The sequence below is a fragment of the Elephas maximus genome, chromosome 22, assembly GCF_024166365.1.
Source record: "Elephas maximus indicus isolate mEleMax1 chromosome 22, mEleMax1 primary haplotype, whole genome shotgun sequence".
Taxonomy (NCBI): domain Eukaryota; kingdom Metazoa; phylum Chordata; class Mammalia; order Proboscidea; family Elephantidae; genus Elephas; species Elephas maximus.
The window spans coordinates 41,108,408-41,134,709 of NC_064840.1; the positions used below are offsets into that span (position 1 = coordinate 41,108,408).

The following is a 26,302-nucleotide window of genomic DNA, read 5'->3' on the forward strand; positions in this document are numbered from 1 at the left end:
ATGCACACAAGGCTGCAGGAGCTACCTTCTGCCCTCAGAGCCCCTGCAACACCCACCCCCTTGGTGGCAGCTTGGCTGGTGCTAGGGGGATGAGCCTGGCCAAGCTGGGGGTGCACTGAAGCAGGTAAGTGACTGGCTCCCATGGCAGGGGCCTTTCTGGGGAAATCCCAGGCCCACTGGGAAGGCCAGTGCCATAGCTAAGGTCTGAATGGCCTGAGTTTGAAAGGGTTCAAAGCCTCTGGGCATTCACGGATTTCTCTGGGCACTGGAAGGCAAAGGTGGGACATGGGATAGTGGTGTGGATGGGATGGTCAAAACTCCCTCATCCTGGGAGAAAGGAAAGGAAAAAAGAAGCTATTAATCTCTTTGGACTTAACTGACCGAGCCCAGTATTCACCCGATACTTCCGAACAGGGCCGGATGTGGTTCCCCCTCCTCTGCTTACTCATGCATTCCAGTAAGATGTATGAATTTTATATATACATTTATATATATATTATATAATAAATGTATATATAATAAATGTATATATAATTTCTTACCATACATAGAGTAATATCAAGCACTGTGTCCCATGCAGCAGACAATAAAAAAAAAAAAATGAAATTCACTGGATACATAAAAGAAAATGTTCCATGTTAGATAAATATTAATATTTCTAGAATTTTTGGACATTTGCTATGTTAGCATTATATTAAATTTTTACCTATGTTAGTATTATATTAAATGTATGCTAGATTGTAGCTGCGTGTGTACCAAAGATATTTTAAAGTTAAAGTTATAAATATTATAGTTTATAAAACTTAGGACATAACTATGTAAATGCTATACATTTAAAAAGTAACTAGATTAAATTCATTGCAATGGTCGACTTATTCAAGTTCCCTTGTTTTTGCACATTATCTGGGACTGGAGTTCCCATTGGTTGTTTACTAGGACATGTGCAAGAGCATACTCTTGTGTTTGTATCATGGCAGAGAGCATTGCTGACCCTCCTGGCTGGAGTTGCTGTATCAGCAGACGTGGATGTACAAGACAGTTCTATCAAAATGGATCGGAGAACGGTTATCAATTAATATAATCTGTCCTTGCCCAGTAACTGCACATGTTGGATCCAGTTGCGTATTGGGTGAGCGTAGCAAGAGTTAGACCTGAGAGCCCATCCCTATCTCTTGTTTCTTAGAAAGAAATAGTGTACTCCCAAAAGACCCACTGAGATAAGGAAATTTCAGTCACATGAGAGAGGACCGTAGGACACAGATGTCAACGAAGGTGTTGAAGTTGTAGGGGAACTCATAGCTTAAACAACCTTGTGCGTGGATGCCCTTGTGACCCTGCCTGAACTTTATTTCCATGCAGCACATTCTCATACACTGGAGCTGGTCTCAGGTTCATTTCGTGCCCTGCCAGTTCCCTCCTACTTCTGCACTCGCTTTTCTTTGTGTCCTGTCTGCTTGGCATCTATGGATCTTTCTTTGCACAACCAGTGCTCCTGGCTGTCCGAACCACATGCTTACCTTGATAATTGGGTAATTAGTCCCTGCTTCCACTGCTTTGTGGGCCATGTTCAGGTTGCGGGCCTGGTTCAGGTTATTCCTAGGCTGCCCGGGTTCTCTAATTCTTCCTGCTCTGGCATACTGGGGCTCCAGGATAACCCCGGGCAGAAGCAGTCCCCATTTGCCTTCTCCAACTCCCTGAACACACACACACAGACACCCCTCCACCATCACTACCACCACCTTCTACGCAGGCTGTATGGGTGTTCACGGTGGCTGCGATCCTGGTCAGACCTGGACAGCGTAGGATGGCAGCCCTCACACACCCGGGCCTCAGATGGGGAGAAAGAGTCTGGATTATAGTCCCTGGTAAGGCGTCCTTCCCAGCTGGGAGCTTCTGAGACTTCTCTAAGAGGTCTCCAGAGAGCTGGTGATACCCTTTCCAGAGCTCCCACTCTACCTAAATTCAGCCTTGCATTCAAATGTAGGAGAGTTTGTCTGGAAATGCATGTACCCAGGCATAGCCTACACGGCAAGACCTAGAAAGCCGCTGTGGCAAAGGAGAGATGGGCCTGATAAGATGATGACACGGAATGTTGCACAGTGGCCTACATCATCACGAGCAAGGATCATGAGCAATGGCAGAGGTAGCACAGCAGATTGTTGGCAGAGGCATAGCAATAGAAAATAGCCCCTATGGCGAGCACTGAAATTGTGCCCCCGTGCAGGGGCATAGCAAGGATAGTGAGCCCCCAGGGGCAATCTCTAAGTTGCACCCCCCACCCCCGTTTCTAGATGAATAGACATTGAGAACGGCAGCAGAAACACCTTCCGCCATCTTGTTCAGCTGCCTCAGTCAGTGCCTTTCATATTTGTGGTGCCTTGGAATGTCATTCTGTGCCTCATCTGGCACCCCTTTGGACTTGCACCCAGGGGCAATTGTCCCCCTCTGCCCTCCCTCACTATGCCTCTGTGTCTACCATGGTTGAGGAAGAAGTTGGGCTACACCAGGTTAATAGAAACTGTTTGGTGGTGCCCCCCCTTCAAGTGGCACCCAGGGCACGTGCCACACCTGCCATACCTTAGATATGCCTCTGATGGAGGCATAGAAAGAGGCAACATGTGGTAACATGCATACTGCCTGTATTTCTCTAAGGCCACAGTCACATGTTAATAACATGGGTTGTGATAAACCAACAGCTACAGGACTTGTGTAGCTGTTTGCACAAGAAACACAGTGTTACAGGAGAAAGAGCACAGAAATAAGAGTCTGGAGGCCTGAATTCTAATCCCAGATCTTTCACTGTCTGGCTGTGTGACTTTGCGTGGGTAATGAATTGACTTCTTGAACCTTGAGACCCTCCTCTGGAAAATGGGAATAGTAAACCTTGCCTTGTATCTTTCCTAGGATGTGATTGTGAGACAGGGCCTTAGACACAATCCAGCCAACTCTTCTATTTGATAGAAGGTGAAGCTAGGGCCCAGAAACAGAAGGGACCCAGGCAAAGTCACACAGTAGGTGGGTTATAGAACCAGCCAGGTTTCAAATCCAGGTCTTTCAACTGTAGGACAATGCTTATAGATTCTCACAGAAGGAAATCTTTTCCAGGGAGCATGAGATTCTGTGTCCTCTAGTGGGGCAACCATGCCTGCATAGCAGGCTTTATGCAATTAAATCCTGTTCCAAATATCTCAGGAAGGAAACAGAACCCCAGGACCCATCTAGTAATAGAATCACTGTGTCATCTGGAAATCTTTCCTAATGTCCCCCCTCCCCTCCCTCTTACCTGTTTAAACCCACTTGTGATGGTTCTTTATTCAGTGGAGCTCAGGCTTGGTCAAGTGGTTTTTGAATACCCATCAAACACAAAGCTCTGCACTTAGCAGAGATGGACAGCATTCCTCCAACACTTGGGGAAAAATCCATTTGGGTTGGATTTTCAGGTGGCAGAAGATGGTTTTGAGATAGAGACAAAGTGATGAGTATTGCTTTGTTTCTTTAATTTCTAGAGGTCTCTGATCTACTGGATGCTGAACACACCACATAATACCATCACAATTGTTGATGGCTCTTCTTCAATCAGAGTCCATTTTTTAAAAAGGGACTACAGGGGTCTTCTACTTCTTTGCTTTCACTTTCTTTTCTTTGCTTTCACTTTCTTTTCTTTGCTTTCACTTTCTTTTCTTTGCTTGCCTTGTAGGACTTTACAGATTCAACCTGGCCTGACTGGTCAGTGACTGAGGGAGGGAAAGGAATGGGAGCATTGAGATTTAAAGTCTTCTTCTGAAGTTTTAGGTCCAAAATATCAAACATTATCTGTATCTCATACTGCAACAGCTCCTTCAGGCATTCGATCTGGATGTGAATGGCCTTACTGATGAGGTTTTCTAACTCCTGGAAGAAATGGAACATTGCTGGTGAGCAGGCTTTGGGGAAGGCTGGGATCATCTCAGATAGAGTACTTCAACCTGGATCCTGTTCTCAACTCAGCCACGTTCTTCCTTCAGATCTACTCTCCACCTTCTCCACCCTACTCTCTGCCTTGGGAGGCTGACTTATAAGGGCTGAATTGACAACTACTTTGACCTCTGGCTTCTGGTTGAGTTCAGCCAATGGGACATATTGACAGCAGACCTGAGATTGAGAGAGAGGTTGGGGTATTTATTCCCTCACCCACTCTCTGGAGTAGACTGTGGGTTGGCCATGGTTCCTCTGCCAAAGCCATAGTTCCTGTCAGTGGCCCTTGGCTGTAGTTATCTCTTTCTTTTCAGGTTCTAGTAATTGCTTCCTCCCCCTCCCTCTTCAGGCCTAAAATGGCAATTATCCTGTTAACGTGTGTGATTTGTTCCTGATTGTTCTGGGACCATAAGCCAGCCCTATCTCCCCTATGGGCTCTACTTTCTGGTCAATTGCAAACTACATCTGGATATCACTGCCCCCAAACTACATCTGGATATCACTGCCCCCTCCTCTGTCTCCTTCTCACATCTCAAAGTTCTAGTAGCAGATTCATTGGACAGGACAGAAGAAATTGCTTCTGAGAGTGGGCATGTCCCCCAACCAGCCAGCCATGGAAAGAAACTCAGCCACCATCTACTATTAAACAGGAGACCCTTTCAAACCTCAATTAAGGTCATGGCATCATAGCATCATGGAAACATGGACTACGTAACTGTGTTTCTCAAAGTTCCCTGCCTAGGCATTCAAACAGCAGAGGTGAATTTATATACATCCTGGGGCGTCTGGGAACATAGCTTGGAGTATCCAATTGCCTGTAATACATTTCCTTGAGATTTCTTATTTTAACTTAAAACCTCATGAAAATTTTTATGTTTGCTCCAGATTATCTCTTTGGTTTTTATATAAAAAGAACCTTCTTTCCCAAATCCTTGGAGCCCTGGTGGCAAAAGGTCAGCAGTTCAAATCCACCAGCTACTCCTTAGAAACCCTATGGAGCAGTTCTACTCTATGGGGTCTCTATGAGTTGGAATTGACTCGACTGCAATGGGTTTTTCCCCCTAAATCCTTGGGGAAAATTGTATCCCAACAGGATACCAGTATCAGTTGCCATGCAGTTGGCTCTGACTCATGGCGATACCAGGTGTGTCAGCTTAGAACCATGCTCCATAGGATTTTCAACAGCTGATTTTTCAGAAGTAGATCACCAGACCTTTCTTCTGAGGTGCCTCTGGGTGACCTCAAACCTCCAACCTTTCGGTTAGCAGCTGAGCACATTAGCCTTTTGCACCATTCAGGGACTCCTCCAAGAGAAGTGGCCATGTTTATCCTATGGTGCTGGGCACACATGCCCTAGTTTGAGAAGCATTGACCCCAAGATGTCTTTTGGCTTCTGCTTTTAAACTATTTTATTTCAGAAGACAGAAAGCTATGAATTGTGAATTTGCTATGATTCCCTCCCCACCCTAACACACACACATATATACACACACTGCCTTTGGGATGATGGTAGGGGAAGGGAAGGGAAGCACGCTAAATAAAGGGAAGGGGAGAGCAACTATATTGCATAGGAAAGAGGAGAGTGGGGAGGTGAGGAAAGGAGTAGGAGAGCTGGGGTAGAAGATAGAGCAACAAAAGCCTGAGGGAGAGGAGAGTTAGGTACTTAAAGAGTTGTTGTTGTTAGGTGCCATCGAGTCGGTTCTGACTCATAGCAAGCCTATGTACCACACTACGAAATGCTGCCCGGTCCTGCGCCATGCTCACAATTGTTATGCTTGAGACCATTGTTGCAGCCACTGTGTCAATCCATCTCATTGAAGGTCTTCCTCTTTTTCGCTCACCCTCTATTTCGCTAAGCATGGTGCCCTTCTTCAGGGACTGATCCTTCCTGACAACATGTCCAAAGTATGTACTTAAAGAGTAAAGGGATTTAAAAAAGTCTGGATAAAAGAGTCGGTACCTATGTTCCTTTTGGGGAGAGAATTCTCTTTGGAAAATATATTGATAATAAGCTTTGGATATGGAAGGTGAAGTCTCTTGGCCTGGACTGGAAGGAGTTAGGGGAACACAAAAGGAGCTGAATGATCACACATGTGAGTTGGGGCCGAGAGAGCAGAGGGGGGAAATGATTGGAGAAAAGACTGAAAGGACAGAGTGGTAGGAAGGAAGGCTATGGCCTCAAGTAGAAAGATGGCCACTGGAAAGCCCCAGAAGCAAGAGGACAAACAACTTTTAAGAATGGGGTTGTCTAACATTTGATCAGTGTTGTCTGCTGGGCTAGTAAATAACAAAAAATTTTTTTGTAAGCCCAGCTTACGTGTATACATATATACCTCAAGACTGAAACTTTATGCTAATTTACTTTTTGAACTTTCTAATGCGCTCTGGTCAGAGCTGTCGTTATTACCCAAATACAATGATACTTCGAATCAGGTGGTTTCATCTGCACACAGTACAAGCAGGCACTGTTGTTTTTGTTGCTGCAGGTGCTTTTATAGCCTCTGATTTTGTCAAATTTTCTGGTGTTTTAGCTACAATATTGTGGTAATCAGTATTTGTGACTCTATATCAATAACTTTTTTGAGAATGAAATAGTGATTAAAGGAAAAGAAGGAGTGATGTATGGGAATTACATTTTACAAGTAACATTAGTACAAAAAACATTACTAGGGATTCTGTATGGTCTGGTACAGGAGGAGGTCCATGGGGGTAGGGAGTGGCACCATGAGCTACTGCACTGGTGACACCAATCCTAGTGATACCACTGCCCTGTAGAATGTCTCAAGGCACTAAGATTACATGCAACCTGATGAGCTATTTGTTCAGGAGATCTGACCTTAAGTAAATATCATCCATTCTGTTGTGTTAATTGCTCTTCAGAGATTTTCCAATGTTGAGAAAAAATCTAACACTTCCCAGGGCCAGTTACTCTTAGGCTGACAATTCAGAAACCAAAACCCTTTTGAAATACATAGCCCCTGCAACTCCTCCCCGCCACCCCACCACTCCCATCATCCCCAGCTCCCGTAACACGTACACACATACATACATACACATGCACGTACATGCCCTTGTGTTCAAAGATCATGCGACATTGATATCAGTGCTTATGTATAGATAAAAAAAGAATTTAGAATCTGCCAGGCCCTCAAGAAGTTGGCTGCTCCGGCATCCGGGTAGTCACCATTTACTGAAGAGCTGGTAGCTGGAGACTCTGGTTGTCTAAAGATCAGCCCAATTTCCTGGATCCACACACCAGTCTCCTTTAGGTCCTCCTGGGCCACCAGCTCTACCCTTTCGCCCACCTCTCCACATCACCCCCCTAAGCAGTGCCCCATGTCCTTGCATCCTCCATCATCTTCCCCTGGCCTGATGGATGCTTGCTCTGCAGGCAGATGAAGGGCACGGGGATCATTTCTGGTGGCTCAGGGCCTGGGTTCTTTTTTCCTGCTCCTGCTGCTTCCTCTCTTGGTGGAATCTTTCCCCAGTGATGATGCAATAGAAAGAACAAGGACTTTGGGGCCAACCAGATCACAGTCCAAAGGTAAACTCTACCACACGCTAGCTTTGTGACCTTGGCTGAGTTGATTCAATTCTCTGAGCCTTAGTTGTCTCATCCTTAAAATGGGAACATACTTTTTTACCTCACAGAGTTGTTTTGCATGTACAGCCTGTGGTAGAAGCTAGATACCTTCCACCCCCTCCCATATCAGCAGATGACAAGGTCCAGTCTGTACATCTAACTTTAGCCTAGGAAGTTCTCTTGGTTAAGAAATTCCTGTTAGCAATGTACGTTTGCACTTAGCAGGGTTTAGAACCCTCACCAGGTAGCAGAACCTTACCTCTCTCTTTAGCACCCGTCTCTGCTGCACGGATAAGTCCTGGAAAGTCGTCTGCAGCATGTGCTCCTGTTCCAAGTACAGTGCCTCCTTCAGGAGTAGCACATTGGTGCGCTTTTGCATCTCGGCCATCGTGAGCTCAGCCACCTGCTGCTCATGCTGCCAGGTGTCCTTGTCCATGCCCTTGGTCAATGGGAGGGGCTGGGGTGGTGTGCACACCTCCAGGGGGGTGAGAATCAGGTTGACTTCCTGGTCCTGGCACAGGACAAACTGGTAGAGTTTGTAATGGCAGATGAAGGTGTTGTGGAAGTAGTCGCAGAGGGCCAGTAGGTGGGTAGTGTTGAACTGCTCCTGGTAATCTCTGAGCTTGTTGCCTAGGATCATCACAGCCTCAGTGATGGAGCAACCTGGGAGCACAGAGGGGCCAGGCACAGAGTGTGAACAGGGCAAAGTTGCATCGATAGCTACTCAACAAAGACACTGAGCCTAGGCACTCTGACCCCAGAGCCCACGTTCCTACCTGCTATACTATTAAAGAACAACAACAAAACAGTTGCCATTGAGTCAGTTTTCGACTCATAGTGACCCCCATGTGTGTCAGAGTAAAACTGTGCTCCACAGGGTTTTCAATGGCTGGTGTTCTGGAAGTAGATCTCCAGTCTGTCTTCTAAGGTGCCTCTGGGTGGATTCCAACCACCAATCTTTGGTTAGTAGCTGAGCTTGTTAACTACTTGCACCACCCAGAATATTATACTATACTACCTTTTATTAGCTCTTGAAAGCTATGTAGTGTATTAAATTTCCCTTTTTACTTTGGCTTCCAGGAAGCTCAGAACTGATTTTATGCATTAATTTATGCATTTTTTTCTTATATGCATTTTATGCATTTTTTTCTCATATGATTATTCCACTTTTCACCCATGTCTTGTCTTTTTACTTCTGTTTTAAGAATCTACCTTACCCAAATTTACTATAGTTCTGCTTTATGTTATTTCCACTTCAAACTCTTTGGAAAATGAGATGAGGGTATAAAAAAGGAATTCTAGTGAGAGCAGAGCATGAGGTGATTGGAAAGATGCCCAGGCAACCTTTATACTGGTGACTTGTGTCACAGAATTAGAAAAATATATTTTATACCATGCAAAGGACCAGGGGTCTGAGGGTAGCATCATCCTCTTTGCTTCCATCCTTTCTTGTCCATTTTCCCTGGTTACTGCTCCTTCAGGGGTTTGGGGTAGTGGTATGGTGGGGTTGGGGAGGCAAAATCCACCCCCCCAACATGTGCCCTGGGGCCTGGCCTACAGGATGGGTCAGTAAAGGGTCATGGTGGGATTATGTGCATGTCATGGTGATCAGACATCAGAGCAGAGAGACTGCAGGACTGAGGAGCAGGGAAAGAACACTGCTCCTGAAGTCAGGAGAACAGGGTTCTAATACCCATGTCATCCCTGCAGTGCAGGTACACTTGGACAAGTCTCCCCTGCACCCTGGACTCAGTGTCTGCCTCTGCAGATGAAAGTAGGGCCAGGTGACCTCTGAGTCACATGCTTTTGGGGAGTTCCACAGTTCTATCTACTGAAGATGGAAACCAAGTGTTGACTGCAGGGAGCCTGGCTTTCCTCTGAAGGTGGGGGTCCAACCTGTCTGCAGACCACCTCTCCCTGTTTTCTTGGTTTGAGCCCATCCATGAAGCCCTGGTGAGCCTCCCCACCTCCCTGAGACAGGTGCTCCCTGCTTCTTCAGAAGGCGCCGTCTCAGTCTTGCCCACTGGGTTCTTTTTTAAAATCCACCCCTCTCATTTTCTGTGTTCACTTCTCCTCTCTTCCCTGTGGCTGTTTTAGCCATATGTGGGATAAAAAAAAAAAAAATCTCCCTAGAGCACCAAGAGAGTGGAGGTACCACTGTCTTGAAAAATATTAGTACAAGGGGCATGGTTCCACCACGAGCCTTTTTGGGATGTGTCAGGATTGGGCTCTGATCCAGGAAGCTGGGCCAGAAGTGTCACTTCAGTTCAGGCAGGCTTCAGCCTCCTTAGAGAGAGAAAAAGGGAGGCCTCTCGAACTTATAAAATTAAAGGCTGGTGGGCTGTATTCTTCCCCTTCCTTCAGAGCAAACCAGCAGCCTCATTGGAGGCCTGAGACAGCTCTGTCCCTTCCTAGTTGTGACACCTTGGGCCTTCATTTCCTCAAATGTAAAATGGAGGATGATTATTTTACTTCATGGGATTATTGGGAGGATCAAATAAGGTAACATGTCCACGTGCCTTGTATAGAGCCTGCTACAAGATAGTCATCAAGAAATGCTGCAGGAAGAGTTTGTTTCTACCCTTGTGAGAAAAAGTCTCTCCTGGCACTCTCTTCCCCCTTCCTGCACAACCCCTAAGTTCTTATTGGGGCACTTTGGGGAGGGTGGTGCCACCAACAGAGAGAGAGAATGCAGGAGGGGCAGGCAGGATTTGAGTTGAGATACTAGTGGGATATTTATTTCTAACATGATTCCTGCCCTCAGAGAGCTTTCAGTCTGGAAGAGGAGACAGTTGAATGAATGGTGGTCATTTTCATATTCTCAGCACCCAACACAGAGCTCCGTGTACAGTAAAAAAAAACAGTAGGTCCCCAGTAAAATGTCTAGAGAGCAAATGAACAAACTAATATATTAAGTGCAGTGATAGAGCTGTTTAATATTATTTCAACAAATATTTATTGAGGCCCTTTCATGTGCCAAGAGCTCTTCTAGGTTCCAGGAATTCAGTGGAGGGGTAGGGAGAAAATACACAGATATTATAACTCCACTAAGTGCTACATGGGGCTAGGAGGATATACAGTAGGAAGAATTGGCTTCTTCACGTATATAATTAGATACATTGTAATTTACAATAACTAAAGAAATAACATTAAGAGTTACTCAGCAAATGCAGTTATAAAGTTTAAATATTGATAACTTAAAAAATTTAAACTTAAAAATTTAGTCATTTTGATCCCTGGTAGCACAATGGCTGCTAACTGAAAGGCTGGCAATTCAAATCCACTACCTTAGTCATCTAGTGCTGCTATAACAGAAATACCTCAAGTGGATAGCTTTAACAAACAATTTTTTTCTCTCACAGTCTAGGAGGCTAGAAGTCTGAATTTGGGGTGCCAGCTTCAGGGGAAGCCTTTCTCTTTCTTGCCAGCTCTGGATAAAGATCTTTGTCATTAATCTTCCCCTGGTCTAGGAGCTTCTTAATGAGGGGATCTGGGATCCAAAGAACATACTCCTGTTCTGGCTCTTCTTGCTTGGTGGCATGAAGTCTCCCTTTTATTCTCACGTTTATATCTCAAGAGAGATTGACTCAAGATACAACCTAATCCTTAGATTGTCTCCTGCCTTATTAACATAACTGCCTCTAATCCTGCCTCATTAATATCATAGAGGTTAGGTTTTACAACAAATAGGACAATCACATCAGGTCACAAAATAGAGGACAACCACACAATACTGAGGATCATGGCCTAACCAAGTTGACAGATACTTTAAAAAACACAATTCAATCCATGACACCCACCCATCAGCTCTGGGGAAGAAAGACCTATTGATCTGCTCCCATAAAGATTATAGCCTGGGGAACCTTATGGAGCAGTTCTACTCTATCATTTGGGATTGTTATGAGTCAGAATCAACTCAGTGGTATCCAACAACAACATCACCGTGCAATGAGTATAAAGACTAAGTTTTATATGTATTCCTCTTGTGCATAAAGCAGAAATACATATGGTGCACAATCAGATATACAATATACCCATGGTATTAAAATTTGAGAAACTAATTGCTGTGAGTCAGTTCTGACTCATGGCGACCCCATGTGTGTCAGAGTAGAACTGTGCTTCATAGGGATTTCAATGGCTGATTTTTTCAGGAGTAGATTACCAGGCCTTTCTTCTGGGACAGCTGTGAGTGGACCTGAACCTCCAACCTTTCAGTTAGCAGATGAGCGTGTTAAGTATTTGCACCACTCAGGGACTCCTGAAATATGATGGAGGTGTGCAATTAGGAAAAAAGATCTAAAACAGCTACTCAGGGAGGCAATAATGAAAAAACGGTTGAGAAATGCTGCATTAGCACGTTACAGTGTGCAATAGCTTTTCCCATCCATTTTCTCATCTGATTCTCACAACACCACACCTGCTTCTGGAAGACCCAGCAGCACCAGGACTCTGCTACCCCTCCTCCTTCCACTTCTTGCCTACCTCCTTGCTGTGAAACGGGCAGCCCAGACCCACTGATTACAGGGCTCTTTTGCTGCTGAACCTGTGTTCCAACTCAGCTGTGGGACTTAGAAGCACCAGACCTGTGGTTCTCAGCCCTTGCTGTGTTCTAGAATCACCAGGAGTTTTCTAAATGTACATACCACACCCCGCACCCCCCATACACACACCCAACCATCTCAAAAAGGGAACTTCTGATTCCCAGTTTAGGGTCTATTTTGGGAATTGCTGGCTCATCACTTTGATCAGAGGCAGTAGAATGAACAAAAAGAGCTCAGGCACTGACACAAGGGCCACCGAATAACGAAATGACCAACTGGTAGAAGGACAGAGCAGGGAGCCCTCAAACACTCTGCTCTGTAGACACAACAACCTTGAGTTCATCACACTTGCTCTCAGGACGTTGGTGCCCTCCTCTGCAACATGGCTGCTAGGTGTCCTCCCGCACAGGTGTAAGCTTCATGCTGCTAGAATTTGTGGGCATTTTGTCCTAGCCCTGTTTTCTTTTGGAGAGGAATGATTAAAAATCATGCAGAAAATGTGGCCTCTGCTCATTTTATGAGGCTCATGATCATTATGTGATAACACAAACAGTTGAAAACTTCTACAATGCAATATGCAAACGAGGGTCCAGGCATGGGGGGAAGAATGCCCAGAAGGTCAGGGGATGAAGTGTGAAGCACAATGAGGTTGGGTAAGCACTCACACGGAGTAGGTGCCCCAACCCCAGATGCTGAAGGGGCCCTGAGGCAGGGAAGACTTTCTGCCTGAGAGGACGCTGGAGCCAAATGTCGACGAATGAGGAGAAGTTTGGTAGAAGAGTTTGGAAAGGTCACTCCAGGCAGAGGGAACTGCAGGGAAAAAGGCCCAGAGGCAAGAGAGCATTGTCTGGGTATGCTTATGGAGCCACAGAGAGTTCAGTGTTTCTAGGATGCAAAGGTGGAGTTTGGGGGGCCAAGCTATGGGGAAGAGGAGGGCTTGAGGTCTATGAGTTTAGGAAGGGACAATCATAAAGGGCCTTGTATGCTATGTGGAGTCCCTGGGTGTTGCAATACTAGAGTTTAGCTCTGATTAGCAGAAACACATCGCCTCCCCCTGCTCCCTGACATCTGGGTTTCCTTTATTGGGATGGCTACTAACCTAAAATTTGGTGTTTCAAATACATCCAGAGGCACCTCAGAAGAAAGACCTGGTGATCTACTTCCAAACGATCACAGCTATTGAAAACCCTATGGAGCGAATCTACTCTGAAACACATGGGGTCGCCATGAGTCAGAGTCTTCTTGACAGCAATTGTTTTTGTCTTTCAAAAATTTTATGACATGTGAAAGAGCTGGACTTTATCATAGTAACTGGAGGTTTTTAACTGGAATTCATGGAACCCTAGGGTATCCAAAGATGGGCCTCAGGACTGACAGTTTCCCACCTCCCTCCTCCTGGAACTGTATCCAGGATTTTGTGTGCACATTTTTCTGGGGAGAATGTGCATAGAGAGAATCATCAAATTCCTAAAAGGAATGTTAAGAACCACAGCAGACAACTGTGGAGCTACTTAGAGGTGTTAAGATGAAAAGTGGGAGATCAGATGAGTGTTCCAAAGGGATTCAAACCAAACCCGTTGCCATCCAGTCAATTCCGACTCATAGCAACCCTATAGGATGAAGTACGACTACCCCATAGTGTTTCCAAGGAGCAGCTGGTAGATTCGTACTGTTAACCTTTTGGTTAGCAGACTAAGCTCTTAACCACTGCACCACCAGTGCTCCACCTCCAGAGGCATGGTGGTGGTCAAACGGGGGGCAGCAGGGACATCCAATAAAGGAATTCAGGGGTGGTGGCCCCATGAAGGCCTGCATGGAGGCGACTGTGTGTTCTTCATGACAGGACTCATTGCACCTTCTCTGGCGCTCCACGCAGCTGAACTTGCTGGAAGGTGCCCTGTTCCTTCTCCATCCTGGTTGGCAATGTGACCTTTTGGTGCTTGAGGCAGGGCCATCTACATCCTGCAGAAGTGGTGGCCATATTTGCCACATTTATCAAGGCCACCACCTGGTCTTCTCTAATGGAGCCCCCAAAAGCCATGTATTGAACCCAGCCTTGAATCAAGGTGGTCTGAGGCACAGCCACATCCACTGCCATCAGTAAGCACATTTTCAGCTGCTTTAACATTCTGATGGACACTCTAGTGTGGGCATGGGTTATGGTCTCAGCCACACGTGGTGATAAAATGCAAGTGTAGACCTTGTCCCAGGTTAATAGGGGCAAACACACAAAAACCAAACCAGTTGTCACCAAGTGGATTCTGACTGATGGTGACTCTGTGTGTTTCACAGTAGAACTGAGCATAGAGTTTTCAAGGTTGTGACTTTTTGGAAGCCGATCACTAGGCCCTTTTTCCTAGGCACCTCTGGGTGGGCTCAAACCACCAAGCTTCTGGTTAGTAATCAAGTGCCACCCAGGGACTCCAGGGAAGGAGCACCAGGGCTGAATTATAAATTTCAGCCCCATGATGGTGCCTGTTCTGATTGTCAGCAATGATGGTGCAAAGCTGGCTCATGGGGCACAATTTGTTGGCCCCCAGACTACTCTTCATGAGTCCCAGGTTGAGAAGTTCCTGGATGACTCAGAAAGTATCAATGAGAAGCCTCGGGCAGCTGGGGCAGACAGATCTGTGCCTGCAAGTTGCTGTTCAATAACAGGGAGTTGCCTTCATTTGCATTGGCTGCTGGGAACTTCCTGAAGACAGTCCCCAACTCCCTGGAGGCTGACACCTGCGCGGGAGACCGTGGGCACGGGGAATGGAGGAAGAGAGGAATGAGAAGAGGCGAAGGAGATTGTGATGTCAACATCAGGCAGTTCCAGAATCAGGGCAAAATGGCATTTGACTTGGACCAGAGAGCACTCTTCCACTCTCCCCCATGGGGAGAGAAAAGGAGTTAAGCCATGTCCTGGAGGAGCTGGGGGTGGTGAAGAGGGACTACTCCTTCCAGAGGCGGGCGATGGGGAGGACCCAGATGCCACTGGTGCCCCATAATGAACCGGTTTGCTTGTCCCTGCCTTGGCTCTGAGGGGGAGGAACTAAGTCAAGTTGCAGCCTGGCCGGATTTACCTTTCTGAATACCTGAGCACTTACTGGGGTGGCCAGGCCACGGGAAGCAGATGAAAGCACAGGGCCCAGCCACCCCATCCCTGCTCCTGTGTTCCTGAATGCTGACCCTGGCCTACCTTTCTGCACTGGAGAAGGCTCTGTTAAACTCATTCACCCTGAGGGACCAGTGACTAAAGTGTCTTCTTGAGTGACTGACCTCTCAGAACAACAGGTGCTTCCTCGGGGAAGCAGAGAACTCTCAGAGGGAGACCCCCACTGCACTTGCCATGCCCTGCGTAATCTCAGACTCCGCCCACCACTCTGGATAGTGAGGCAGGTGCAGCCACTATCCCCACTTGACCCGTGAGAGAAACTGAGGCTCAAAGAGATCAAGGCACCAGCTTGTTCGGGTCACAGAGCTGGTATATGGCAGAGCCGGAATTCAAAGCCTGGCCTGACTGTGAGAAGGCATCTTTCAGTCTTCCAGCTCCAAGCAACTTGGAAGCTATTTGTAGATCCTTAGTGGTGGATGCAGGAAGGTGCATCCAACTCTCAGTCAGTTTTTCAAAGGATGCAGTAGATATTACATAGACAAGTGTTCCATGGTCAGAGATGTTTGAAATTAAGCAAAACCCTTAATATGAGAAAATGCTCAGAAAGTCACCAAAAAGGTTTAGCATATGCAATCATTCTCAAATTTGTTCGGGGCAAACAGTCTCTCAGGACCAAGGAACATATTTTGGGGAATACTGATCTAGTCCAATTCTTTTATTCTGTAGTTGTTAGGTGCTGTTGTGTTGGTTCTGACCCATAGTGACCCTATGTACAACAGAATGAAACACTGCCTGGTCCCGTACCATCCTTACAATCATTGCTATGTTTGAGCCCATTGTTGCAGGCACTGTGTCAACCCATCTCTTCGATGGGCTTTCTCTTTTTCACTGACCCTCTGCTTTACTGCCTTCTTCATGGACTGGTCCGACCTGATAACATGTCCAAAGTATGGGAGACAAAGTCTTGCCATCCTCACTTCTAAGGAGCATTCTGGCTGTATTCTTTTAAGACAGATCTGTTCATTCTTCCGGCAGTCCATGATGTATTCAATACTCTTCGCCAACACCATAATTCAAAGACATCAACTCTTCTTTGGTCTTCCTTATTCATTATCCAGCTTTCACATGCATATGAGGCGATTGAAAATATCATGGCTTGAGTCAGGTGCAATTTAGTCCTCAAAGTGACATTTTTGCTTTTTAACACTTTTTTAAAAGAGGTCTTTTGCAGCAGATTTGCCCAAAGCAATGCATCATTTGATTTCTTGACTGCTTCTTCCATGGGTGTGGATTGTGGATCCAAGTAAAACAAAATCCTTGACAACTTCAGTATTTTCTGTTTATCATGGAGTTGCGTATTGCTCCAGTAGTGAGAGTTTTTGTTTTCTTTATGTTGAGGTGTAATCCATACTGAATGCTATAGTCTTGAATCTTCATCAGTAAGTGCTTCAAGTTCTCTTCATTTTCAGCAAGCAAGGTTGTGTCATCTGCATATCACAGGTTGTTAATGAGTCTTTCTCCAATCCTGATGCCACGTTCTTTACATAGTCCTGCTTCTCAGATTATTTGCTCAGCATACAGACTGGATAAGTATGATGAAAGAATACAACCTTGACATACACCTTTTCTGATTTTAAACCATGCAGTATACTCTTCCTCTGTTCAAACGACTGCCTCTTAGTCTATGTACAAGTTTCTCACGAACACAGTTAAGTGTTCTGTAATTCCCATTCTTCCCAATGTTATTCATAATTTGTTATGATCCACACAGTCAAATGCCTTTGCACAGACAATAAAACAGGAAACATCTTTCTGGTATTCTCTGCTTTCAGCCAAGATCCATCTGCCATCAGCAATGATATCCTTCATTCCATGTCCTTTTCTCAATCTGGCTTGAGTTTCTGGCAGTTCCCCTTCGATGTACTGCTACAATTGTTTTTTAATTATCTTCAGCAAACTATTATTTGTGTGTGACATTAACAATATTGTTTGATAATTTCTGCATTCTGTTGGATCACCTTTCTTTGGAATAGCACAAATATGGATCTCTTCCAGTTGGTTGGCCAGGTAGCTGTTTTCCAAATTTCTTTGCATAGATAAGTGAGCACTTCCAGCATTGCATCTGTTTGTTGAAACATTTCAATTGGTATTCTGTCAATTCCTGGAGGCTTGTTTTTTGCCAATGCCTTCAGTGCAGCTTGGACTTCTTCCTTCAATACCTTGGGTTCTTGATCATATGCTACCTCCTGAAATGGTTGAATGTTGACCAATTCTTTTTGGTACAGTGACTCTGAAAATTACTTCCATCTTCTACACATTTTACACATGGGGAAACTGAGGCTCAGGGAAAGGAAGAGACTTGTCTAAGGGGCACGTGTGGCAAAGTCAGGACCTGGACTGTCTTCTGAACTCCAGTGCAGCAGTCCTACTACCATCCTTCTGGATCAAGTCAGGGACCTGGGCATGGAGTTTCCCTCACCTATTTGCAGGTGTGGAGAAGAGACTGGTTTCTGTTTCTTACCATCACCCTCCTGGCCCCCTTACTTCTTGGTGCTAAAATGGTAGGTCTGAAATGTCTTATAAGGAATGGGCTGGGGTGCTGCCTGCCCGAGGAAGGGATGAGCCAGGGCAGGAGACATGGCCCTGGATACCACGGATCTAGTTCTGCTCTTGGGTGTTTGCTTTGGGGCTACCCTGCTGATCATTGGCCTAGGGACAGGCAGGAATCTGAGGTGAGATCCCTGAGAGCTCTCCACCTTTGCTTGAGACCTCTTTCCATGGCTTCCGCCTGGTCCTGCATCTCTGGGAAACTGGCCTCCCCTCTTTTCTACTGCAGGGCAAACACTTCTTTGAAAACACACCTGGAGTGTCCAGTGGTGTAACTGCCTGGTGAGCTGCATGAAGAGAAAAGTGGGTGATCTGGTTCAGCCTGAATGAAGACACCTTCCACCTGGGAAGATAAGGATAGGAGGATGACCAGCAGCATCCTGACATCAGGGCTGCCTGTGCTTGGACAGAGGAGGACCAAACTGGCTGTAGATAAAACCACCTACTGCCCTATGACTGCAGTGCCAAGGACTTCCATGGCAACATCCTTGTCTGCCATATGCTTGGATCTCAGCCCCAGTTCGCAGTAACTTGGGAGGCCACCACTGTCAACACAGAGCCTAGGGCATCTGCTGGACTGACAAGGGCATTGATGCTGGGGACCCTGTTCCTCAGAGTTTGGTTCCTCTACAGGGGGACAGTATGGTGTGTTGGTTAAGAGAACAGACTAGGAATTCAGACAGACTTGGGCTCAAATCTTGCTTCTGCTACTTAATCACTTGTGCGAGTTATCTTGCCTCTCTGGGCATCAATGTTATTATCTGTAAAATGGAGACAATGAAAATACCTAATCCATAGAAGGTAATGTGTATACAGTGCCTGGTACATGGTGAGCCCTTAGTAAGTCATGTGGTTATCATTGTCATGATCATCATTGCCATGCCTCTGTTGGCATTCTAACGCCCACGGGAACTGAGTGGTATCCTGTAATCAACTTGGCTTTCCAGAGGGTGAAGCATGACCCTAAGGTAATGCATCCTAGAGACTGGGTTTCCTCAATCCAGTTCCTTCTTGGTCATTACCTGATAGTGATATTTAACTTTGAAGTCCCTGGGTGGTACGAACAGTTAATGAGATTGGCTGCTAATTGAAAGGCTGGAGGTTCGAGCCCACCCAGAGGTACCTCGGAAGAAAGGCCTGACAATCTACTTCTGAAAAATCAGACATTGAAAACCCTGTGGGGCACAACTGTACCCTGACACACATGGGGTCATCATGAATCAGGGTTCTCTCAAGGGCAGTGGTTAGTTAGTTAGCTGTATTTAATGTAGTGGGAGGATGGAGCATGTGATTCTGAATGAGGAGTGAGTAGAGGCTCTTTCTTCCCCTAACCGTACCAACACTAACTGTGAGCAGGTGGGCCCCTGGTTATCGGGTTGTGGAGGGTAGGGGAAGGGAGTAAGACTTTCAGGGAGACCATTTACTGAGTACCTTAACAATGCATGACTTCCTCTAAGATCTCTGGTGTACCCTTCTTTCCCAGCTATTGTAAGCTCCTCAGTGGTATACACCTCTGACATGCTGTGGGTGCCTCCTTGCTAAGCTCTGCAGCTGACCCAAATTTGGTGAGGGGAGCCCTTGTCATCATCTCCTTGAGATGAAATGACCAACTAACTCCATCATCTCAGGAAAAAGGCATTGTCCATCATCTCAGGAAAAAGGCATTGTCCAGAGCCCGAGAATCAGCTACTTCATACTCACACCTTGAGGCCAACCAGCATGTCCAGCTGACAGAGGAAGGACATAGGAGGTTAGAATGTAGGGATCAGGGATCTGGTCTACCCACACAGAGGTGCCACATCCAGGCCAGAACACACTAGGATGGGCAGAGCTCATGCTCTCAGCTGGGCCTGTGCCATCTACCTCCTTGGAGATGTCCTGCAGGGGCCAGGATGCCAGCCTCTTCCTTGTAACTTCAGGTGACCCAGTAAGGAACACACCGTCCGGGTGTTTTGTATGGTTCTCCCAAGTGTGTGGCTCTTCCTGTACATCAGCAGCCTACTTCCATTCACCTAGTGTGCTCTTCAGGTCTTCATCTACCCCTATGCACAGATCTCCCTGGTCAAGATGGAAGGCTGTGTGGCAGGGCTTGTGCTCTGTCATAAGACAGCTGGGTTCAAATCCTGACTCCAGAGGTGTGACCTTGGGCAAGTTACTCAACCTTTCTGGACCTCAATTCTTCCTTCATCTTTAAAATAATGCCTACGATGCATGGCTACAGTGAGGATTACAGATAAAATATGTGAAAGTGCCAGGCTCATGCAAGCCCTTGCCTGAGCCTCCCTCTGCAGGATGAAAGGCCTCTCAGGGAAGGTGAGGGAAGGCATCTATGGCATAATCTTGATTTCTGGCCTACTTACTGGCACAGTCTTACCTGTTGAGCTATGACCTCACTCAGGGAGGTATCTCTGAAATGATAGTTAACCCTTTGCCCTGAGAAATTCTCTCCCAAGATCTCTGTGGGACTGTTGCCAACAGCTTCTGTGGAAACTCCCATCATCCTCAGCAAAGAAGTTGTACTCAAAGGCGCCTCCTCTGGGTCTACAGGGTGTTGGGTTCAGGCTGAGAATGAGAGTCATTGGAGGCCTCTCCCAGGCTGCTGGAGGCTGGCACCTGCTCTCTGCTCCAGCTGGTTCTAAAATGCTGGAGGATCCCCAAATGGTGTTGGTTGCTTGGGGATCAACAGGGTAGACTCTAGGCATGGCCATGACTGTGTCCTGGGAAGAACAGTTCATGCATGGGAGCTTTGGAGAGTAATTGCCTCTGTCAGCCCCAGACTGTCATGGTGGGTGGGGTGGCTGCCTTTCCATCCTACAGCCTCCTGGGTGACATTTCCTGGAGAATTGGGAGTGGCTGTGGATGGAGCTGCAGATACCAGTGCTGTGACACTGTTCACTCAGGCACTCACCTGGCCTTCTCGTGCCTCCACCTACTGGTCGTCAAGGTCCATTTCCTCCCAGGATCAGGATTTGGGGGCCAGGTCAGCAGGAAGTGGGTTCTACCCCGAATATCTAGGTGAAGCATCAGAGAGAGGCTGGGGGCGCACCAAACGTTGGTGATGAGATGAGGTAGAAGGCAGAAAACGGTTGAAATGATGATGTGGGCATTGAAGGCTCGGCAGGTGAGCAGGTGATCATGGGCCCCAGATGAGCATTTGCTAGTGCTCCCACCCTCTCTCTGGCCCTCAGTACTCTGGTGGGTCATTCTGGTTCAAACCTCTGCTGAGAATTTGCATTTCTCCTGGGATATACTGGAAACCCTGTTGGCGTACTAGTTAAGTGCTACGGCTGCTAACCAAAAAGTCAGCAGTACACATCCACCAGGCACTCCTTGGAAACTCTATGGGGCAGTTCTACTCTGTCCTATAGGGTCGCTATGAGTCAGAATCCACTTGACAGCAGCGGGTTTGGGTTTTTTTTGGTTTTGGGATATACTGAGTCAGAACCTACAGTTTAACAAGATCCCCAGGTGATTCCTATGTATAATAAATTTTGAAACCCACTGCTCTACTAGTGGTTCTCAGAATTGATCCCTTACCAGCAGAATTAGCATCACCTGGGAACTTGCTAGAAATGCAAATTCTCAGCAGGGGTTCAAACCAGTTCAAAGTCCTGAGCCTGACTCAGGGGAGGACACTGATTCCCACAGGTCCCCTGCCCCAATTCCCCAGCTGTGGGTGTTTGTGAGTCAGTGTTAGGAAGTGTGGGGCCTCCTGGGTAACCTAAATCTCTGCAGCTCCCCAAGAAGGGAGAGGAGACATCAGGGTCCCCAAGTTCCCTAACATCCGTCACCTCTCCTGAGTCTCCCAGGGCCTAGGTACCAGTTGCCATTGAGTCGATGCTGACTCATGGCGGCCCCAAGTGAGTCAGAGTAGAACTGTGCTCCATAGAGTTTTCAATGGCTAATTTTTTGGAAGTAGATCTCCAGTCCTTTCTTTTGAGGCCCCTCTGAGTAGATTCGAACCTCCGACCTTTCGGTTGGCAGCCCAACATGTTAACTGCACCACCCAGGAATGCCTAGATAAGGTTTGCAAAATCTGCCTTTTCCTGTGATTTCTCCCACCAAGGTGACCAGAGCTGGAATATTTCTCTCCTCTGTGTCACAGCTCGTGACTCCACCTTGGCCCAAGGAGACAGTGGTGTGATCTTGCCCAGGGCTTTCCCAAGGCTGGCTGATGAGGTACCAACAAAAGCAGTACCTCTCTCTGGACTACAGTGGAGATGAGAGTCCAGGTGAGCCATTTGCCAGAACAGAATCAGCTTATGGTCTTGAATAAAGGCCTATACCCTTTCCCTCACCATCAGAATAGAGCAACAGTAGTGGATTTGTTTTGTTTTTTTCCCCTCCCTCCACTGAGACCTGATTGGGCCAGGAGATAAGCTGAGCTGGCAACTGTCCTGGCTGAACATTGAATCATTGTTGTGCAAACATAACCCTCCTTAATTTCTGTCTGCCAATTTTGTTATCTAGTATACAAAACAGCACTCAAACATTGTCAGCCCCAGATTTAAAAAAAAAGAAAAGAAAAATTCCAGGAGAAAAGCTACCTTCCAAGAAGAGTGACAGGCCAGGATGGATTTTAGCTGAAACAGAAACTCAAACATTGAATATGAATTGGCTGGCCAGTGGGACCCCCACTGTCTGCATCCTGCACTGCACAACCTGTTGATAGGTAGGTCATATGCCCAGAGGAGGAATAGGGCAGGCACGAGACAGGAAGGGCTAGAATTCACCTTCCCCAGCTCTTCATAGCCCTTATACCTGGGTTCTCTAACAAGGGAACTCTTCTTGGAAGGTTTACAGTTGCACTTAGGGGTAGATTTGGAGACATCTGCCAACAGATGGGAGCTTATATCAGACACCCCTTTGCTTAGCTGGACACTGGCTCGACTGGCCCACTCTGGCATTTGGGTCCCAGGTCCTGGGGCCTGATCAGGAGGGGAGTTTATCCAGAGCTGGTGAGAGCAGAAGGGACAGAGGGTAGGTACTAGCCATTCCTTGGGTAGTGCAGTTCAGGGATCACCAGAAGGGAAGAGAAAGAGAAGACCAAGACTAGGGCTGGAGTTGAGCAAACCAGGGGGCCCTACAGAACAAAGCCAGGGAATATCTATGACCAGTGCTGGGTGGCTGCCTCCTGTTGCAGGTATATGCGTTGCTCAGACAGATGACCTGAAGTTCTGATTGGATAGCTGGCCTGGGTGGACAGCTGAACCCACATGAGTGCCTGAAACCCCTGCAGAGTGGGAATAATAATAATGGCCAGCTCCATTGCATGTTTACAGGGCTTACTATATACCAGCACTGTACTAAGTGCTTTAGGTAAATGAACTCATTCAGTCCCTGCAACCACCCAATGAGGTAGGTGCATAAATGTCCTCCTTTTGCAGATGAGTGATCTGAAGCACAGAAAGGTTAAGGGAGTTGCTCAAAGTCACACAGCTAGGACCAGGATTCAAACCTAATCTGGCTCTAGAATGTTGATGCCCAACCTGAGACTGAAGTAGGCTATAGAGAAAGAGTTGGCAGAGTGAAGAGGAGAATCACCTGAGAGGAAGGCAGCATCAGCTGAAATTCTACCCTCTGCCTCTGGGAGTTGCTGAGCTTGTGCTTACTCTTAAGTCTGTCCTGTGCCAGGCTTCTGGGAGGCAGTGTAGAAATGGCTGCTAACAAGGACTGCCACATAGGCTAGGCTTGCAGTCTTCAGAAGCAGCAGCCACCATTCTGAAAGACTCCATGGTGGGGCCCAAGGTGCTCGGGACTCAGCTTCAGGGGCCTGGGCTCACATATGGCCTTGCCACTGCCATGGTTAACTATGTGTCAGCTTGGCTAGGCTGTGGTGCCCAGTTGTTTGGTCAAATACAGATAATGTTAATGGTTGCACAATATGATAAACATAACAAAAGTCGCTGGAGAATGTTGAAAAGGCAAACAATGTGTTACATATATATTTACCACAATAAAAAGATAAACAAAATTATCAGTTTAAAAAAAATCACTAAGAGATGTTGTTGTAAAGGTATTTTGTAGATGTCATTAATATTTATAATCAGCAGATTTTAAGTAAAGGAGATTACTATTGATAATAAGGCCAGCTGAAGGCCTTGAGAGCAAAAAGTTTAAGAAGAAATTCTGCCTCAAGACTATAACATAGGAATCCTGCCTGAGTTTCCAGCCTGCAGCCTGCTGCCTGTTGTATGAATTTTGAACTCAAGACTACAGCATCAACTCTTTCCTGAGTTTCCAGCCTGCTGGTCTGTGCTACGGATTTTGAAAGACTTGTCAGCCTCCCCAATCATATGAGCTAATTCATTAAAATCTGTCAGTCTATCTTATCTATTTATCTATCTGTCATCTGCCTGTCTGTCTATCTATCTATCATCTATTTTCCACACACCCACTGTCTTCAACCCCTGTGGTCTGGGCATTGCTCTCGAAAGTCACCTTTTACAATGGGTCAGTACCCAGGAGCAGAGCCTGGGCAGTTTTGTCTGCCTTCTTTCTCATATCCCCACTACCAGGACAAATATGCAGTTTGCTTTTGCCTTCTTGGCCTGCCTCTGCTTGAAGCACCAGGTCCCTTCTCCTGACCTGTCCTGCTCCTGCAGTGTAGGGGCACTGTTTGCATTTGAGGAGAAAGAACCTAGAGATGGTCTCCACTGCTTGAGTGCCATGTCCTCACAGAAGGGGCTGATGCGGCTTGTTACTTTTAGAGGACTGATCTGAGGAAGGTGCTGCATGAACCGCCCCAGCCACAACTGATTACACCAGTATTCTGACTCACATCAGGCTTTCCCTAGTCTCTATGTCTTTGCTCCTGTGCTCATAAAAGTAATAGCTACCACTTACTGAGCACTTGCTATGTACCAAGTTCTGTGCTTTACATACAGAACCTTATTTAATCCTGATAACAACCCTAGGGAGAACATACTCTTGTTTTTCCCATTTGGTGGTACAAATGGTTAATGCACTCAACTGCTACCTGAAAGGTTGTTGGTTCAAGTCCACCCAGAAATGTCTTGGGAGGAAAGCCTGGCAACCTACTTCAGAAAAATTAGCCTTTGAGAGGTGAGGCCAAGATGGTGGGATAGTTAGGTGTTTTGTACCGTACCTCTTACAACAAAGACCTGAAAAAACAAGTGAACATATGTGACAATCTAGGAACCCTAATCATCAAAGACATAGCTGAAGAATTGGACTCAGCAGCAGGTGGAAGGAGAGACAATTCAAAAACAGGGGAAATTGGGACTTACGGATCACAGAATCACTGGCGTCCTGCTAGCTGAATCAGCACAGTGTACACAGATTCAGGCAAGCAGCAACGTCCCAATATGAAACCCACACCATCTGGTGCAGCCAAGCAGCAGCAAACCTGCATGTACCTCCAGAACCAAACAGGAGTGACACCAGACCTATGAAAGTTAAGTGCAAGGCCCCATCCCACTGTGCTTTGGCACCAAAACCCAAGCTTAGTGGCCATGCCCCTTCACCCAGCCACTGGTGTAGGGGGTCCATAGAGTTGCAGCACCCTTCATTCCTGCCCTAGTGCCTTGAGGGCAGATTCAACAACTCGCAACCTCATTAGCATAAACAGGCAGGGCATCTACCTGAAGCCCATTTTCACCTGCAGTACCCAAGTGGGAGCTACAGATTTGTGACATTTGACACCATCCTACCCCTTAAGAAGGGGTGTCACCCACCCACACCAGGTGCCTGAGGACTTCTGGTACCACCCACTCCATCTAGTGATGCATGACAGGGGCATGAGAGTTAATGGTGCCTCCCACTCCCTCCAGCCAATGGCACTGGGTGCCCAAGAACAAGTTTCACTACCCACCCCCCCCCCACACACACAATGTGCTTTTAGTGAATAGGGATCTGGGCAAGGCAGCCCGATGCCTTCCCCCCCTACCATGCACCACACATCACCTCCAGTGCAGCTAAAGACCTGTGGCTGCTCTGAACACCCCCATGCAGCCCTGCCTGCCTAGGACTGTAGATGAGCCTCTGCATCACACACTTGGTGATCAATCTGAACACCCGTGTGCTGAACAACTGTATCCCCCCGCCCCAAGAACAGTGAACAGACTCCTGGGCTCACACATCTAGAAGTTGCTCTGACCACCTGAAGGCAGGAGGTAAGAGCTTCAGTAACACCAACAACCAAAGTAGCACACAAGCCCAGCCTACCTGGACATATCAAAACAAAACAGAATGCAGAAAAGAAAAATATAATAAATAAATACAATAATTTATTGATGCCTCAGAGACAGCAGTCAATGTCAGATCACATAAGGAAGCAGGATAAGATGGTTCCAGCCACTGATCAAAATAAAGAGGCAGAAAACCTTCTGGAGGAAGATAAGGCAATGAAACTACCTGATAAAGAGTTAAAAAGACCAATATACAGAGCTCTCCCAGAGATCAGGAAGGAGATCAGGCAAAACCCAGACCAAACCAAGGAGCACACAGACAAAGCAATAGAAGATTTCAGGAAAACAGTACAAGAACAAAACAACA

At 46.6% G+C, this 26,302-nt stretch overlaps 1 protein-coding gene across 1 annotated transcript in view; it reads right to left on the reverse strand.

The window, feature by feature from the left end:
• Positions 1-246: 246 nt before the first annotated feature.
• The window catches only part of C22H8orf74 (chromosome 22 C8orf74 homolog), a 38,169-nt gene continuing 12,113 nt past the window's right edge, over positions 247-26,302 (reverse strand). Inside the window, exons 3-6 of the mRNA XM_049865490.1 lie at positions 7,797-8,200; positions 3,664-3,891; positions 1,518-1,694; positions 247-327 (exon numbers count right to left, since the gene is read on the reverse strand). Of these exons, the coding sequence (XP_049721447.1) occupies positions 247-327; positions 1,518-1,694; positions 3,664-3,891; positions 7,797-8,200 (890 nt within the window). The remainder of the gene's footprint in view (positions 328-1,517; positions 1,695-3,663; positions 3,892-7,796; positions 8,201-26,302) is intronic.